The sequence below is a fragment of the Hypomesus transpacificus genome, unplaced genomic scaffold (assembly GCF_021917145.1).
Source record: "Hypomesus transpacificus isolate Combined female unplaced genomic scaffold, fHypTra1 scaffold_84, whole genome shotgun sequence".
Taxonomy (NCBI): Eukaryota; Metazoa; Chordata; class Actinopteri; order Osmeriformes; family Osmeridae; genus Hypomesus; species Hypomesus transpacificus.
This window is the reverse complement of record NW_025814038.1, coordinates 783,845-801,207: the sequence shown is the minus strand read 5'-3', so window position 1 is coordinate 801,207 and position 17,363 is coordinate 783,845. Positions and strand designations below refer to the sequence as shown.

Here is a 17,363-nt window from a genome sequence, read left to right as displayed (position 1 = left end):
TTTATGTGTACGTGTACTTCTTTATATACAGTCTTAGGTGCTAACGAGGCATAGAGGGGATGCCCAAATGAAAAGCGGAAGCGAACTCATGTGACTTGCAGTCAGCTTATTGGTTACTGTCTGGAGGGACAAAAATCAACCTGGAAGCTTCACAAACAGTCATGCTCGTGTCTTTCCTTTCCAAACATACAAACGTCTTGTGATTGATTACTTCTTATTAAGTTACCTAAGTATGTTATCGTGTTAAACCAGCATTTTCGTCAGTGCATTTCTGCAACTAGCAAGGATACACTACTTCCTCGAAGACGAAGGCGATGGTACTTGTGCAGTGGATTTCGTCAACTGCAAGTACAATTGTCTTCATATCCGTTGGCCTTCTGCTTGTTGAAGCTAAACAGCCCCCGCACATAGTGTTTATTCTTGCAGACGATTTCGGTTGGAATGATGTTGGTTATCACGGATCTGAGATCAAAACGCCGAACCTGGACAAACTTTCCGCAAAAGGCGTCAGATTAGAAAATTACTACGTTCAACCGATATGTACCCCCTCTAGGAATCAACTCATGACCGGCCGCTATCAGGTGAGAGGTTTTGATGATTCCCATGGACAGTGTTACGTAATGACTTAAGCATTTTTAGCACTGCCAAACACGACTGACAAACACAGCAACATTCATCATGTCTGTGCATTTCCTTCTCTCCCCAGATTCACACGGGCATGCAGCATGAGATCATCTGGCCTTGCCAGCCCTACTGTGTGCCCCTGGCAGAGAAGCTGTTGCCTCAGCTGATGAGAGAAGCTGGTTATGCCACGCACATGGTGGGAAAGTGGCACCTTGGCATGTACAAGAAGGACTGCCTACCCACGCGCAGGGGGTTCGATTCTTATTTTGGTGAGTTGCTTCAAAATGACGACTGTATTCATTTACATTACATTTAAATGTATTCATTTAGCAGACTTTCTTATCCAGAGTGACTTACAGTAAGTACAGGGGCATTCCCCCAGAGGCAAGTAGGGTGAAGTGCCTTGCCCAAAGACACAACGTCAATTTGCACGACCGGGAATCGAACTAACAACCTTTTGATCGATAGCCCGACGCCTAACCGCTCAGCCATCTGACCAACCAGTATTTGTCAGCAATGACTGTATTAGTCTAGCTATGAGTACAATAAAAAACATCTAGAGTTGTTCTGTGTTGTAATACCATGAAGGTCTCAGGTAGGCCTGTATTGCATGTTGACCTGTTTGTTTACGTCCGTGTTGCCAAGGCTACCTGACAGGAAGTGAGGACTACTTCAGCCACCAGCGTTGTAGCCCCGTCCCCCCTCACAACGAGACGCGCTGCGCCCTCGACCTGAGAGACGGGGAGGAGGTTGCCACGGGATACACGGGCACATACTCGACGCAGCTGTTCACCGACAGGGTCGCCAGCATCATCGCTAAACAAGACCCCTACAAGGTACACACCCTCGTTACACATGCCGTGGTACAGTGGGCTGTAAACACAGTAAGTCCGTTAAACCGTCATCACGTAAACACGTTTTAACCTATAAGAGGGCCTAACTTTGTCCACGGGAATCATCAAAACCACTGAATCTCTCACCTGTCAACGGCCGGTCATGAGTTGATTCCTAGAGAGGGGGGTTGCGTATTGGTCGTGTGTGTGCGTACTGAATCGTGTTTGAGTGCGTCTACTTCCTGTCTTGCAGCCTCTCTTCCTCTACGTGGCTCTGCAGGCCGTCCATGCTCCTCTGCAAGTGCCAGAGCACTACATCGCCCCCTACAGCTTCATAAAAGACCATCACCGTCGAGTGTACGCAGGCATGGTGTCGGCCATGGATGAGGCAGTGGGAAACATCAGTCTGGCTCTGCAGGAGAGAGGCCTGTGGAGTAACACAGTGCTGGTCTTCTCGACAGGTAACGCTGACAGGAGATTGGCTCTGTCCTCGATGTTTGCTAAGCACGGGAAGCCACGCTCAATGTCACACTGACAGTAGATAAGTGACACTGATCGTGACTTGGTGGAAATGGTAATTGCAGAGTGAGAATTTGAAAATGACAATGACAAAACTGTGCTTTCGTCACACATCCTCCTTACCTTCCTGCCTGTGGTAGTCTATTGCAAACAGGAAGCCCCTGTTTCTAAAATCCCGTCACAAGCAGATGTTCTCTCTCGATCAGAATGGGGTGATTTGATCTCCTGTGGGGTGATGGCCACTCAGTGTCAGTCATTACTGCTGTGACTCTGTCTCTCCACATGTTTACTGCTCTCTCTCTCTCTCTCCCTCATCCTCTCTCTCTCTCTCTCTCTCTCTCTTTCTGTCTCCCTCACTCTCGTTGTTTCTCACTCAGTAAAATGAAATATATCGTGATGATGGAGTGTGAGTGTTGTAATCTCTTGAGAATGCAGCATGCTGTTGTTCACAGCAGTTGGGACTCTTGCACATCTTGAAAGAGATTACTCAATACACGATTAATATGCAACCAGGGATTACATTATGTTTTTGATGTATTGTATTGCGTTCATTCTTTATTGCATAGGAGAGTGTTGTGACAAGCTACCATGAAAAGGACTACAGACCCGGCACACAGTAAAGAAGCAGACCGTGGTAGAAACATATGGAGGCTGTAGACTAACTGTGTTAATGCTACTGGGAACGAGAGCTATTATGTTGTTTATGTGTGGTTGGAATCCAGAAGCTTTACGAGGTGTCACATCTAAAAAGAGCCCAACTCTGTGGGCAGCTAAGGACGGAGCGATCTTACTGTGTCCGGGCGGCACGCAGCGTTTTCCATTAGCACCCAGGTCCAGTTCCCATGGAGGAGAGGAACTGTGTGTGTGTGTGTGTGTGTGTTTTTGTGTGTGTGTGTATGTGGTGTGTGTGAGGGGGGGGGGGGGGCGTCTTTACCTTAAATTGACAGCTTGAATGACGTAGGCCTACGTTTATTTGCGTTTTCGTTTTTTATGTGGGTCACGGGAAACAAAACAACAGTTGCTTAGAAGTATAATATTCAGGAATTGGTAGGAATGAGTTATTGTATGTTAATATTTAGCATTTAAGACTGAAGTTTAATATTTATAGCCAATAGCTTATATAAATGTAGCTTAATGTATATGGTGCACTAATTGCTTGGATAGACGTACAGTATCTCTCCAGATAGGTCTTTGAATGGCTAGTGCAGTACTCCGAGGATCCACTAGGTGGCAGCATGTCCTTTGAGCTGTTCTCAAGGCACGCTGTCTGCCTCACACTTCTACAGCTGGTAGCAATTTACAGGCAGAAACCGAAGGACTTTGCATAAATCTGCACACAAGTGTGAGTGGTTTAAGACTGGCTAGTTTTGCCTACTTACATGAAAGTCTGATTCCTTCCAAATTCGTATTCAGTGAGGCACTCGCATTTCCCGTTACATTTCCATTCAACTATATTCCATCTTATGGGTTGTTGGTAATTATGTTTGGGGTTTGTATTCAATGTATATCTATATATATTTAGAGTGCTCACCAGTCTGGCATCTAATACTACTAATGTTACCTAATGCTTGGTCAATCAGTGTTTCTAGCTTTTTGGTTCCACCCTGCAATTGTCAACATCTGGGCCTTTTTAATGATTTGCATCTGAAGTAGGTAAACGCTTTGAAGGTGGAGGGTAATCAAGTTATTTTTAGCCGTTTGTCTTTTAATAGGTAATTAGGAGGCTTGGCCCAGCACTGTGGAAGTGAAGTGGGGAGCTTTCTGCCTGTGGTGGTACACCGAGGCTGTGGTAGGTGAGGCTGTGAGGTAGGTGAGGCTGATGTGGGTGAGGCTGTGGGGTAGGTGAGGCTGAGGTAGGTGAGGCTGTGGTGGGTGAGGCTGAGATAGGTGAGGCTGTGATAGGTGAGGCTGATTCAGGATTACCCCCTAGTGGGGGGGAAGTTAACAGAACATCTGACTAGGCCTCAGTCGTCGTTACGCCACTGCATGTTTCAGGAATTGGCAGCACCTGAGGTTGACGTTACGAGACATGAATCCCACTCCCCTGCCTCCCTCCCATACTGACCCAGTCTGATTGGTGGAGACTGGGTGAACTGGTTGGGAACCGTATCGAGGAAGACTCTAGTCAGTGTTTCTGTTGTTGGCAAGAAAGGATGCAAGGATCCAAGAATGGATCACTGGAGGAAATGATGTGAAGCGGTGCTGTTGTTTAGCGTTATGCACTCTCCATGAGTCATCAGAAGTCCACTCGTGTCCTCCCCGATCGTCATGCGATGGGTTTACTGGTCCACCTTAGTCACAGTGTAAACTGGCCAGCACCGCTCAGCCGTGCCCTGCTAGCAGCAAACACACTTGAGGATACTGAGCTAAGCTAAGGTTTCCTTTGTGATGAAATCCCCTGTTGATATCCCCAAGTGTCTCTCTGGGCCTTACTGTAAGTATGGGAGAGAGTCCGAGAAAGAAAGGAGGAGAGAGAGAGAGGGTGGGAGAGAGGGGGAAAGGGAGAGAGGCAGAGAGAGAGCACTGGCGTAGAGAAAGGAGCAACAGATTGAAAATGAATTAGTGAGCCGGGGAGCTCTTTCCAGAACGGTGCTGGAATCAGCACAGACTGCTTCCTGGACTCGCACGGCACCTCCCCCCTCCTGCCCCCCCCCCCCCCCTCCTGCCCCCCCCCCCCCTGCCTTCCCCCCCCTGCCTTCCCCCCTCCTGCCTTCTCCCTCCTGCCCCCCCCCCCCTGCCCCCCCCCCTCCTGCCTTCCCCCTCCTCTCCTCCCCTACCTCTGCCTCCCCAGAGAGGGAGTTCTGCCTCTCTGTGATTGGTCCTCTGTGTTTATACTTGACCATACTCTGGGGAGGATGACAGTCTGTCTGACTTGCTGTGTGTGTGTGTGTCTGTGTTTGTGTCTGTGCACGTGTGTGTGCTTACCCGTGTGTGTGTGCTTTTGCCCATTTGTGTGTGTGTGTCTGTCTGTGTGCTTGCCGTGTGTGTGTGTGTGTGTTTATGTCTGCACTTCTGTCTGAGGAAGACTTGAGGAGGTTTCACCCCCTACCTAACTGAAAGGCGTGAGAGTGAAGGAAAGATGGATGACAGCAACTGCGAAGCTGACACTTGGATGTTGATAGAGGTGCACGGAAAACAGGGCAAGCATGAACTCCAGAACAGACCGAAACACAGAGACATGAGTCAAAAGACCCCCTTTCCTCGTGACTGTGACCTGGATCAGGATCTTCAACAAAGCAGCCTTTTGTGAAAGGAGCAACGTTAATATTAACCGTAACACTTAGTGTCGGCCAACCTGGCAACCTCCCAAACTCCTGCTGGATCTGAGGGCATTTCTGCACGGGAGGGTTGCCATGTTGTTGGGAACTACCTCTATCCCCCTCAGATTCTCTCTGTTAGGCATAGGAGAGCAACTATGGATTGTCTGACCACTAAGTAATCTTCCCTTCTACAACACAATGCATAAATACTGTATCTTTCCACCTCAGATTTGAGTGAAGTTGCTGTTAGTGCTTACTAAGCATGCTGTAATCCGATGGTAACTTGATATATTGCTTGAGCAATGTGGAAAAGGAATGGAACAGGGAGTGCTTTTGTGAGGACGGCGTCCAATCGGAGTTGGGGTTGTACTTTCCAGAATCACGACAAAAACACATCCACAAACTTTCCTCTGACGTGGTAGGATTAGGGTGGCTTCAGTTAGCGGTAGTGGATCTCCATCACTCTCTCTCCTCATGGGTACTAAGCTCATGTGTGTGTGTGTGTGTTGACAGATAATGGAGGTCAGACTCTCACAGGGGGCAGCAACTGGCCTCTGAGAGGCAGGAAGTGCACGTTGTGGGAGGGCGGAGTCAGGGGCGTGGCCTTCGTGACCAGCCCACTTCTGAAGAAGCCCGGGACCGTCAGCCGAGAGCTGGTGCACATTTCTGATTGGCTGCCCACGCTCGTGAGCCTGGCGGGGGGGACGACCAATGGCACGAAGCCGCTGGACGGGTTTGACGTGTGGAATACTGTCAGGTAAGTAGGATCTCACTCACACACACACACACACACACACACACACTGTCATTCCCGGGTTGTTTATTCAAGGCTGTTCTACTTTGGTTTGGTTAGACACATCAGGGATTTCTCACATCTGAGACAGCCTGTTTGACAGCCTACTCCCCAACCCATTCCCTCCTCCTCCCACCCCCCCCTTCCTTCCCTTCCTCTTCTCTGTCCCCCCCTCCCCCTGACCGTTCTGCCTCTTTCAGAAGCCCCTGGCCCTTCAATAAACCCCTTTGTTACCGTAGCGATGGGACCTCAAAGTGAAGGAAATTCCATCAGTCATTCTCACACAAATTTGTAGTCTTTCCATCTCTCTCTCTCTGTCCCCTCCCTCTTCCTCCAAGTGCCCGTCTGTCCTAGGACAGAGCTGAGAGAGCACACTGTTAGACAAACGTCAACATTTGCGTTTTTTAACTGAGCTTCAGAACATCTGTTGAGGAGAAAAAGAACCGGACATTAACTCAGGCACTGTTTCCATCCAGACTTGGGAAGTAACCCTGATGTGTACATCCCATTAACCTACGAGCTGTCACAGTTAAAAGTCCCAAAGTCTCTCATTGCCTACTATCTGAGTGACACATTCTTTTCGTAACCTAAATGTAGAAACAATGAAATGGAAGTAATTGAGGGCTACTGTAGATCTCATGCAGCAGATCCAGGCAGTCTCCACCACAAACTACCAGCCCCGGGCCTTTCCCTCTCTCCATTGGCCGGGAGCAGTCACCTGACCTCCCTGTTACCTAGGCCCGGTCGGTTTTCACAGCAGACGTGTCGCAGTGTGACCGTGCCAGGGCGACCAACAACTGTTTGTTTTTTTCGCTGCTTTATGGCTGCAGAGGGCTTTAATTGCAGTGCGCTTACAGAGAAGCACAGGGCCTCCACAAGTTGGCCTGTGAAATTAGAACCAAATGAAGGCTGGAACAGTAGCTCGCAAGCAAGAGCTTAAGAAAGTTCTGTTGTGTGTGCACATTTACGTTATGGAAGCATAGTGTGTGTGTGTGTGTTAGTTGTCAGATGCAGTTGGCTGGAGGAAGTGCTGTTTTCTCTCTGTGGTCGAGTGTGTTCAAGGGTTGTGACCACTGGGTGCTTGTGGTTTAGGGCCCCTGCTGGACCAGGCGTGGGTCACAGATGATACGGTTTGTTCACCTCGTCGCTGACGCTAACCTTCTACCCTTTTTTCCGTTTCTGACAGCAAAGGCTTTGCGTCACCCAGAGTGGAGCTGCTCCACAACATAGACCCTCTCTACGTCGACATGGCCCCATGTGAGTTCTCTTTCACCGGCTGTTGTCACCACACAGTTCTGCTGGGATATGCGTCTAGTTGACCAGATTCGTGGTCTTCAACCCTGGTCCACAGGGCCCACTGCCCTGCATGTTTTAGACGTTTCCCCTGCTCCAGCACACCTGATTCAAATGAACAGGTCGTTACCAGGCTTCTGCTGAGCTTCATAACGACCCCTTCATTTGAATCAGGTGTGTTGGAGCATGGAAACATCTAGAATATGCAGGATAGTAAGCCCTGAGGACCAGGGTTGATCACCACGGTTGGAGACTTGATAAATGTCAAATGTTATCGTGTTTTAAGGTGCAGTTCTTGTTCCTGAGGGGTGTGTGTGTGTAAGTTTTTCCATTTAGGCTGAGAATCCTACACCCACTTCATGCATCTTAGGTAATAATGCTACCACAGAGATATCAACTAACATCCAGTCTGAAGCGACTGGGTGAGGGAATATGTGATTGGAGGAAGTGGTCAGTGGGAGGCGTGTTCAGTTTCAGTTTGGAGTGTTAAGACAGACCATGTGACTTGGGAGTCATGTGACAGGAACAAGGTGATAAAACATGTTCAGGTGATTGATGACCTGTGGTAACGACTGGCCAGAGGCGGTTTCTTTACCTATCGTCTTCCTGCTTTCCAACTCCTGTCTGTCAGTCTGTCTGGGACATGGTAAACGTCTCCACACAGCTTCACGTTACCTATTTAGTTCACCTATAAAGGACTTCAGTAGAATCGCAATCACATGGTAACAGCATAATGAAGAGAAGCTGTTCATTGGATAAGGGCCGTCATTGGAACTAAGCAGTCTTGAAGCCTTTGAAGTAAAACAGGAAGTTGAAACCCATTTTCTTGTAAACCCCATTTCTCCTAAAACCCGCAAACAGGGAAACTAAATACGTCGTGTTGCATGAGATGCTCCTGAGCTTAAGGAGTGTGTGAACATAAGTGATCCACGGAGCTTAGGGTTGGGGAGTATATAGAAGCTGACTGACTGTCGGGTTTGTTGCCATCAGTGGTTAGTGTCCTCTCTTATCAGTTCCGTTCAAAATGCTTTATTGGCATGACAGTTCGGGTTGAGCAGTATTGTCAAAGCAGTCCATATTGAAAGGACATTTTAGCATACATATAATAACATTTAACAAGTAGTCTAACAATAATAATATGGCAAAATAACAGAAGCATAGTAAGTTTAACAGTAACACATAGATGCATGTTAATATACAGAAAGGTTTTAACAGTCAAACAGGGTTGCTTCACTGTCCTTAAGGTTGTATCTCTCTCCTCTCGTTATCTGTTCCCGTCTCTCTCGCTCCGTGTCTGTCGGAGACGATTGGGTGTGTTTGAAGACCCCGGTGTGTGTCCGCATCTGGCCAGCCTCACCCGCTCGGCGTTCATCACTGACACCTTCTTTTATCTCCCTTGTTTTTTCACCGGCTCCCCCAGAACCCACAGAGCGCCGCGGTGACCCTGGCCATCTGTCCGTGGTTAACGTGCTGTTAGCGGAGCCATTCCTGCTCTGTTCACCCTCTTCTGGTTCATTCTCTTCTTCTGTACACTCTCAAAGATGTCGGTCTCATGGCCTGAGTTAGTTCTGCTAATTATTGCGTTCATATCATAGGAATGCCGATAGAATAGCGGTTGTGCGCCTTAATGACCAAATGTACGGTCGTAACTTGAGATATGCTTGACGTTCAAAATAGAAGGGAGGGGGTGGGTGGGGGTGGGGGGTGTGTGTGTGCGCGCGTGTGTGTGTGCGTGGGCTAAACTGTGATTGTAGGGGGGATTCCAGGAAATGGGTCTTGTGACTGTGGAGCCCCCCCCCCCCCCCCCCCCCCTCGCTGTGCAACACAGTGGAGTACTCTCATTCTCGTCTAAACCACTTAATATGAGGTGGAGTGAACCACTTCCATCTCAGAGGGGGGTGTGAGGCCCCCAACTGGAGGTGGGGCTCATCGGCTGGTGGGTGGAACAAAAGGATGTGCGATGGGGCATGTATGGATTCTCCTCACCCAGTTACACAACAGTGGGGCCGGGTAACCTCCAGGACAAGCCTCCATGCTATTATTTTTCATCGTTCAAGCTCAAGAGCTTTGATCAAGCTTGATGACCTTGATCGGCGCGTTAGAACGGTTCATATCCATAGTTCAAGGCTGCAGCTGCCACAGAGTTCTTTGTCATCTCTCTCTGTGTGTGTGTGTGTGTGTGTGGGGTGGGGGAGGGATTAACCTGCCTACGTAGAACAACCTGGGCTCCTCTTACTGGACAACCAACCAAAACCAACTGCCAACTTTCAAAGCCCCTAATTGTTTTCTAGTGCTTTCCTCAACAGGGGCTCACTACTGGCATCAACAACATACCTCTGCACAGGGGAATCGTGTCGAACCTCCGCAGCATCGATACTCCATATTCTCACGGCCAAAATGGATTCTTTAGTCAACTGCCATACTCATTATCGGTCACCATAGAAACCGACTGATTTTCCTCTGGTCTTTCCAGAATGAGAGCCCCCTTCTCTTTTCTTCGTGGCATTCTTAGGGTCTCTTACTCTCGTTCGACCCTTTCCTCTCTCCTTCTCCCCTCCTTTTCTCTCTGACAAGAGGGTCTCTGTGCCATGGCCTTTCCTCTCCCTTTTTCTCCTTGTCAATCTTTCCCCCCCCCCCCCCCCCCATCTCTCTTTCTCTGTCTGACAGGAGGGATTCCTGCTCAGTTTTTCTCTCTCTTCCCTCTTTCATTTCGGTGTGTCTGAAAGAAGGATTCTAACCCCCCCTTTACGTTCTTTCTCTTGTTCCTCATTCAGACCGGAGACCCTCTCTGTCTGAGGGATTCGGTGTAAGTGGGCCACAGAGGGGTCCCTGAACTCTGGGCCTGTCGAGGCAGAGTGAGGGCCCCTGGACCAGCTCCAAAACCTCCAACCCCCCTGACTTCCCCTCTCCCTCCCTTTTCCCCCCTCTATCACCCTCTCCCTCTCTTCTCCTCTCTCTATTTGAATTTCTCTTTCACTCTCTCTCTCTTTCGGTCTCTCCCTTTGTCTCGCTCTCTTCTATCCTCTCTCTCTCTCCACTACTCCCTTCCTCCATCCTTCACACTCCCTCTCCGCTCTTACACCCCCTCGCCCCCCCTCCCTCCTCCCCTAGCTTCCCTGTCCTCCCTCCTCCCCATGTCGTGCCCTGGGGACCTGTCCCGCTGGTTTCTTGGATCCAGATGTAGCAGGCCGAGCAGCCGTCATCCGCACTTGTCCCTCGGTCCTGCCGAGAGAAAGGAAAACAAGACCGCCGGCGTGTGGGGGTGGGGGGGGGGGGGGAGAGGACTGGTGAGGCCCTGTCTCTGGAAGAACTGAGACAGAGAGACGGGCAGAAAGAAAGAACAGAATGCTCCAGAACAAGCGGCTGTTTTCCTGTCAGCGCTGCAGATTCTTGATGTCGTAGATGAGCTGTTCTGACTCATCATCAGGTGTTTAAACACAATGTTCCTTCAGTGGGGCACAGAGCTCACCCATCCAAAGCTGTCAGCTGTGGGAGGACCTGAGCCGGTGTCTGAGATGAGGACAGTGTCTCGGGTCTGAGCTAAGGACATCTGGCCGTCATTAACTGGGACAACAATAGAAGACCTTGCCTTGTAAAACTGACTGACGTGCGTTTTCATAGCTACTCGTCTGCAGGTCCACGCTTGCTCTGGGGTGGTTTGGCTCCAACTTGTTTCGAACAGAAAGATCTGATTCATCGGCCGTTGACGATTCGGCAGCCGTGCGGTGGCATGCGAGCCCGCCGTGAGAGCCCACGTGTGTCTTTTGTGTGTCGATCCTTCGACGCGATGATGCCTTGTCATTCATGTGGTCTCTGGTGCCGATAAACATCTCAGGATGCGTGCTCATTAGAAGAGGGGAACAAGGGCTGGTGTGTTATGGGGTGGCGTTTAGGAGACGTGTTCCCCTGACTGTATTAACCGGTGGTAATTATTCCTAAATCTGTCTAATTAAGACCACATTTCTGGGGTCAAACTCAGCCTGGACCTGGAAACGCCCTCCATTCCAGACCCCCCCACACACACACACACACACACACACACACACACACATACTTCTTGAAAGTGTGTGATGTTTATCTGCTTCAGACCTGTTACTTGAGAGAGTTCTTTATGTCCTGATAAGGGGAACGGGGGGCTGTTAAAAGTCCCTCAGATCTTAACTAGAACAGCGGTAAATCTGTAATCATGCACTTATTGATAACACTGGTTGACAGCAGTACATCAGTAATCATGTACTTTTGGATAACACTGGTTGACAGCAGTAAATCTGTAATCATGCACTTATTGATGACACTGGTTGAATGCTCCTCGGTGGAGGGAAAACATGACCCTCTGGCTGTAAAATTGTATAGATACCATTACAAAATGAATCTTCAGGGCATTTTCAACTGAAACATATCACAGACTGCATATAAAAACAATAGGTGAACCAGGAATGTATCTATCTATGTGAAATCTTACCCCATACACCTTTTTCATGCAAGAGAAGAAAGGAAGATAATAAGATCGATGAGGGTAACTCCCCTGTTGTGTTGACAGTATTGGCGCTCAAGCCAAGTTCAAATGATTTTCGCTCTAGAATTGCAAGTTTGGGAAAACCTCGCTCCTTGAGTTCCTCCTCTTAGCCAAGGCAATGTCTGAAATTGCTTCATTCCTGCTGCCTCATCGTTTGCCATGCAGGAAAGAAAGGGCTCTTTCTCATCCGTGTATTTATTTTTACACCTCTCTTCGAACCGGCTGCCTAGTCTGTGATTCTCCGGTATGTTCCGTGGAGCGATGCCTGACCCAGTCTCACTTTGCTACGCTTCCCTTTCCACAGTGGACGTTTTGTGTCCAGTGGTAGTCCAATACTCCATGTATCAACTAGTTTCTTTAACATGGATCATTGCCCTCCATTATCAGTTCATTCTCTCCCTCCTTCCCGCCCTCCACTCCCAGGTCCTGGCGTTGCGTCCCGGTTGACCTTGGCTCGGGGTTCTGGTCCGGAGCCGTGGTCTAACTCGGGCTTCAACGTGTCCATTCACTCTGCCCTCCGCTTCATGAAATGGAAGCTGTTGACTGGGTATCCAGGTAACCGTTTCCTCTCATTCTTAACCCTGGGATTAATAATAATAAAGCTTTAGTTTCTATAGTGCCTTGAAAGCGCTTTACAACATAAGAAATAACAATACAATGAACATAAAGGAAGGAAGGAATAATGATCACAGAAAAGTATTTAAAAAAGTGCATTTTCAGAGAAGATTTGCCCAATATGCCTAACCTCATAGGGTTTAGTCTATGAAATCAGGAACCGGTCATAACCAGTAATCATGATCATCTCAAGATTACCACGCAAGCATCCGTAGACGTGGCCCCTAAAGCCACAAGGTTGTCTTCTGGGTTTAATAGGTAACCCTGGGGGTCTGGGGCATGTTGAGAACACCAGGCCTTAACCTCCCCGCTCCTCTCCCACCCCAGGTTGTGACGTGTGGTTCCCCCGGCCGGGGCAGGAGGGTTCGGAGAGGAGCGGCCTGAAGGACGCTCCGCTGAAGCCTGTCATGCTGTTCAACCTGGAGGACGACCCTGAGGAGAGGCTTGACGTGTCGGAGCAGCACCCAGACGTGGTGGAGCAGCTCCTCAGAAGACTGAGTCACTACCAGAGCTCAGCCAAGCCAATCATCTACCCCGATGACGACCCCAGATGTGACCCTGGTACTGGAGCCTGGGGACCCTGGGCCTAGAGGATGTGGATGTGGATGAGGATGTGGATGAGGATGAGGATGAAGATGTGGATGAAGATGTGGATGAGGATGTGGATGAAGATGTGGATGAAGATGTGGATGAAGATGTGGATGAAGATGAGGATGTGGATGAGGATGAGGATGTGGATGTGGATATTAGACCAGGGTCAGAATTCAAGGTCAAAATGACCTCTCGGGGTAGTCTAACAGAAGTCAGATGGCTGAGCGGTGAGGGAGTCGGGCTGGTAATCAGAAGGTTGCTGGAATCGATTCTCCGCCGTGCCAAATGTCGTTGTTTCCTTGGGCAAGGCACTTCACCCTACTTGTCTCGGGGGGAATGTCCCTGTACTTACTGAAAGTCACTCTGGATAAGAGCGTCTGCTAAATGTAAATGTAAACAGAATTCACTTCAGTCATCGTACTGTATGTATTAACAACATCAAGACACTCCACTTTACGAATCATTACAATGCGATTCTTTTAACTTATGGTAATTTTGTACATTCTTGTTTATAGTTTTATAAATTGTCATTGTTTCTGATGTAGCCTACATTAAATATTTTGTGTGGTCAGTCTGGAGTTTTTTGAAACTGCAATACATTTGAGCTCTGAATTTAACACACCATTAACGGACTGATGGAGATGGAGATTAGGTAACCTCAGCTGAAGCCATTGCGTAAACATGGTTCCCAACACATGTTGCTGGTTTGTTAAGCCTCTCCTGCTGTTTCAGGTATTCGTACTTAATTTATTTAACATTAAGTAGAACCTCACCCCTCTGTTGTGTCACACACACAAACAGAAATAGAATGCTGTAAGTCACCTGTTCCGCAGTCATTAAAACTAAACCACTAGCCTAACTCTAAGGATTTTTTGTCCGGTTAAATCACTGGATGTAGAATTGATAGTTTGCCATGGTTTCTAAACGTCTTGTTATTCTAAGTAAACGGTTGGATTCCAAGGTCAGGAAAACCCTATAAGTAGTTTCATGGTTTTGCAAAGTATCAAAATTCATTCCAACTCTTAAGATCTTTTTTTTTTTTTCTAGACGTCAAGATATATCTGTGTTGATGTTTAGATCAAGTAAAACTAAAACACATTTACAGAATTGGAACCATTGCTTCCCACTTAGAGCAGTTTCATCACATTGTTGCCATCTCAAGGGTGCTTTTATGGGCGCTCATTTACTTGATGACACGTCTGTTAGTGTGGTCACTTTGCTGCAGAGCTAACGAGTTGGCTCTAAATGGCCTTAGGGCTATCTTAGGTCAGAGGTTGGGAGCATGAGGAATTTCTCGCCGTCCTCTCGGTATCTCCGTTGTCTTGGCTGAAGACGTAACACCCCCCCGTCACACACACTTTCATTCAATTAGTCATTACATAAGTAATTCAATAAGTTTAGAGAATGTTATCTGTTCAGTTTGCTAATGATGTTAAAGCGTAGTGACGAAGGCATTTCACTCAAATCTTTTAAATGATTAGGATCGTTTCATAGCTAACGTGGATTCGTTAGGCAACCACTGAGAATGGATTATTCCCCAGGTGACTATATATATCTTTTAGAATCTTAAGCTAAAGAAACAAATGTGCTTTCAACAGATAGCTCAGACGACCTCTGACCTTTGGCTTCTGACCCCTCCCCCCCCTTGGTCGGCAGCATGCAGAGTGCCACAGGAAGCCCCCTGCGGAGAGCGGACAGCCAGGTCCTAATGTGGGCTGTGACCTCTGACCTGTCACGTGAATTGACTGACAGATGAGCGAAGCCAAACAACAGTGGGGTATATACAATGAAAGAGAGTGCGACATAGCTGGATTGAGACCTCAAACAACTCGGGTCTTATTCGTAATCCCTTAAAAGTGTGCCTTTCCACACACACAACCACCGTGACTGTGATCTCAGGAACCACAAGCCCTCTGTAGTTTTTCACCCCCTCGCATCTCTTTACCTCTCTGTTGTGTCTTCAAACCGTTTCTCTGCAGCCTTTCCCCTGGCTGTCTCTGCCTGGCGCAACTGTAAGGCTGTAGGAGGGGGAGACCACCACCTGTGTATATCTGCTGTGTGTATATCTGCTGTGTATATATCTGCTGTGTGTATATCTGCTGTGTGTATATCTGCTTTTCACGTCCGACACTCATCACTTATTGAGACTCGAAGAATGTAGCGAGAAGGCCGCGTTCTGCATGCTTGAGATTTCTAGAACCGGAGCAGGATTTTGTCAACTGCTCTTAGGGAAAGGTCGCAGGTCACTTCTGGGGTTCCCTTTCAAAGTAAACCACCATCCTGCAGGTATGTGTATTTGGGAAGGAGGTGTGAACTTCACATGTATCTGCATGTACATGCAGTATGAATATACAATGTCTCATAAATTGTCAATTTCTAAGTTTGAATTACCCTCTTTCCTGACGATGCAATTTTCTTTCTTTCTGTGTACCTCAAGTACATATATTTTTGATGATAGAAACATCTTCACAAAGTACCTAAGAACATCTTCAAAAAGTTCCTGTGTAATTGGACCCAAATCAACTGTGTTGCAGTTTATCACAGCCATGGGAACATTACTAACTGCTGATGTTGCAGTATGTTATTTTAACCACTGAGTGCAAGTTGACCCATTCACAGCTCCAAAATCCAGGCTTTTGAATCATAAAGGGATAGTTCACCTAATTAAACGGTGCCTGTCTCCCCCATTCATTTCTCAGCTTGATTTCAAGCCTTGGGATATGAAAACACTTCACACTCTCTTTGATTTAGCGGCAAACTGTCTATTCCCTCACAACACTCACGCACTCCCAAGATCCCCTTGTCATTAAGAACAAGCTAGCTAGCCTCAGCAGTGTCACAGCTTGTCTCCTCCAAGCGGGTTTTGGTGGGTCTCCCACACTTAATCCTGCGCTGTGACTCTGCCTGGCTGTGGGGCAAACACAGCGTGCTCTGACGAGGCACGACTGAGTTAACTGGGCCTGATGTGCCAATCCTGACTCAGGCCCAAACCTCTCGTTTTGTTATCTCAGCTGTGACAACCTAAAGCCTGCCACGAACACACCCTCAGTCCGGATCTGATGACACCACACAGATACTGTACGACATTGACATTGTTTCTACGGCGATGACATGCAAGGATAGAATGTGTGCCACCCCTTGATTCCTCTGTGGAATGTCCACAAGGACAGATTCCAGCGGTCTGCGCTTTCGGGTTCCCCGTGTGTCCCACTGAAGTCAGACCGGGAGAGGAATTCCAAATAAGATTGTGTCTGTCTGTGCTAGCGGCCTGTGAAAACAGATTAGAAACCTACTGACCACTGCAGACAGGAATGTGTAGATCCTTCAGCCTCGCAGCGGGAAACGCCAACTGCTCATCACACCCAACTTTCAGAAAACGTTATCCTTCAAATCCATCAACATCCTCATCAAAGACCCCTCCCCCAACCCCCTCCTCCTGTGACAGAACCTTCCAGAACATCAAACATTCTGGAACGGTTCCTTGCTCTTCTCCATGATACGTACATCCTAATGAAAACCTCATGGGCTCTCTAATAAGCTTGCCAATACATGACTAGATAAAAACGTTTACGACAAACAATGCCCATTGTTTCACCACAGGATGTTTTAATCTAACAAGCCATTAAGAGTTATTTCCAAAGTAACGAGTTCTGTCTGTTGAAAGGCACAGTGTTAATTGTTCTCCATCCAAGGGGCAATAATGATGATATATTGTATTTCAATGGCACTTTTAAAAGTTTTCCCATACAGTCGAGAACCTCACCTCACCCAGCAGCAATGCAAGCAACATATAATTATTTTGAAGGGGCAATTATCATCAGATGAGCTGTAGGCTACACTAACATGCACCAGGCCATACTGTACTGGTGTGCAGTCATGCAGACACAATGATCTATAGTACATCTGAATTGGAGAACACCTACTTCCCTTATCTCACATCTGTCCCACAAACTGTGTCAACAAAGATCTTGATGTTTATTCCCGAAACCTCAGGATCCAAAGTTAAACTACATCAAAAGCAAAAACTCTTGTTTCACTTTTTGAAAGAAAACTATTCAAGGTTGACACAAAAACCATACAATCACCCATTGATGAGGAATCCTATTTAATTCAGGTAAACATTTGTTTTGGGGGGGTTCAAGGTGGTTTACAACCTCTTAACTCTGACAGAAACAACACTGGGTCAGTGTTACAGTTAGTAACTAATAGCCAGCAGTTTTCAGAAGCTCAAAAAACTCAGTCATAAGACTTCCCTTTGTGATTTTGTCCTATTCAGGGTTCATCGGAGTGGCCTAGCGGTGCCAGTAAAGGAGCATGTA

General features: G+C 47.7%; 1 protein-coding gene across 1 annotated transcript; it reads left to right on the top strand.

Moving 5' to 3' along the window:
- Positions 1-99: 99 nt before the first annotated feature.
- On the top strand, positions 100-13,120 carry arsb (arylsulfatase B). Its single transcript, XM_047017866.1, has 8 exons — positions 100-581; positions 707-893; positions 1,270-1,460; positions 1,711-1,918; positions 5,750-5,993; positions 7,216-7,286; positions 12,262-12,393; positions 12,781-13,120. Exons 1-8 carry the CDS (start codon positions 315-317, stop codon positions 13,041-13,043), a joined length of 1,563 nt encoding a protein of 520 aa, XP_046873822.1. The 5' UTR covers positions 100-314; the 3' UTR covers positions 13,044-13,120.
- The last annotated feature ends 4,243 nt before the right edge of the window (positions 13,121-17,363 follow it).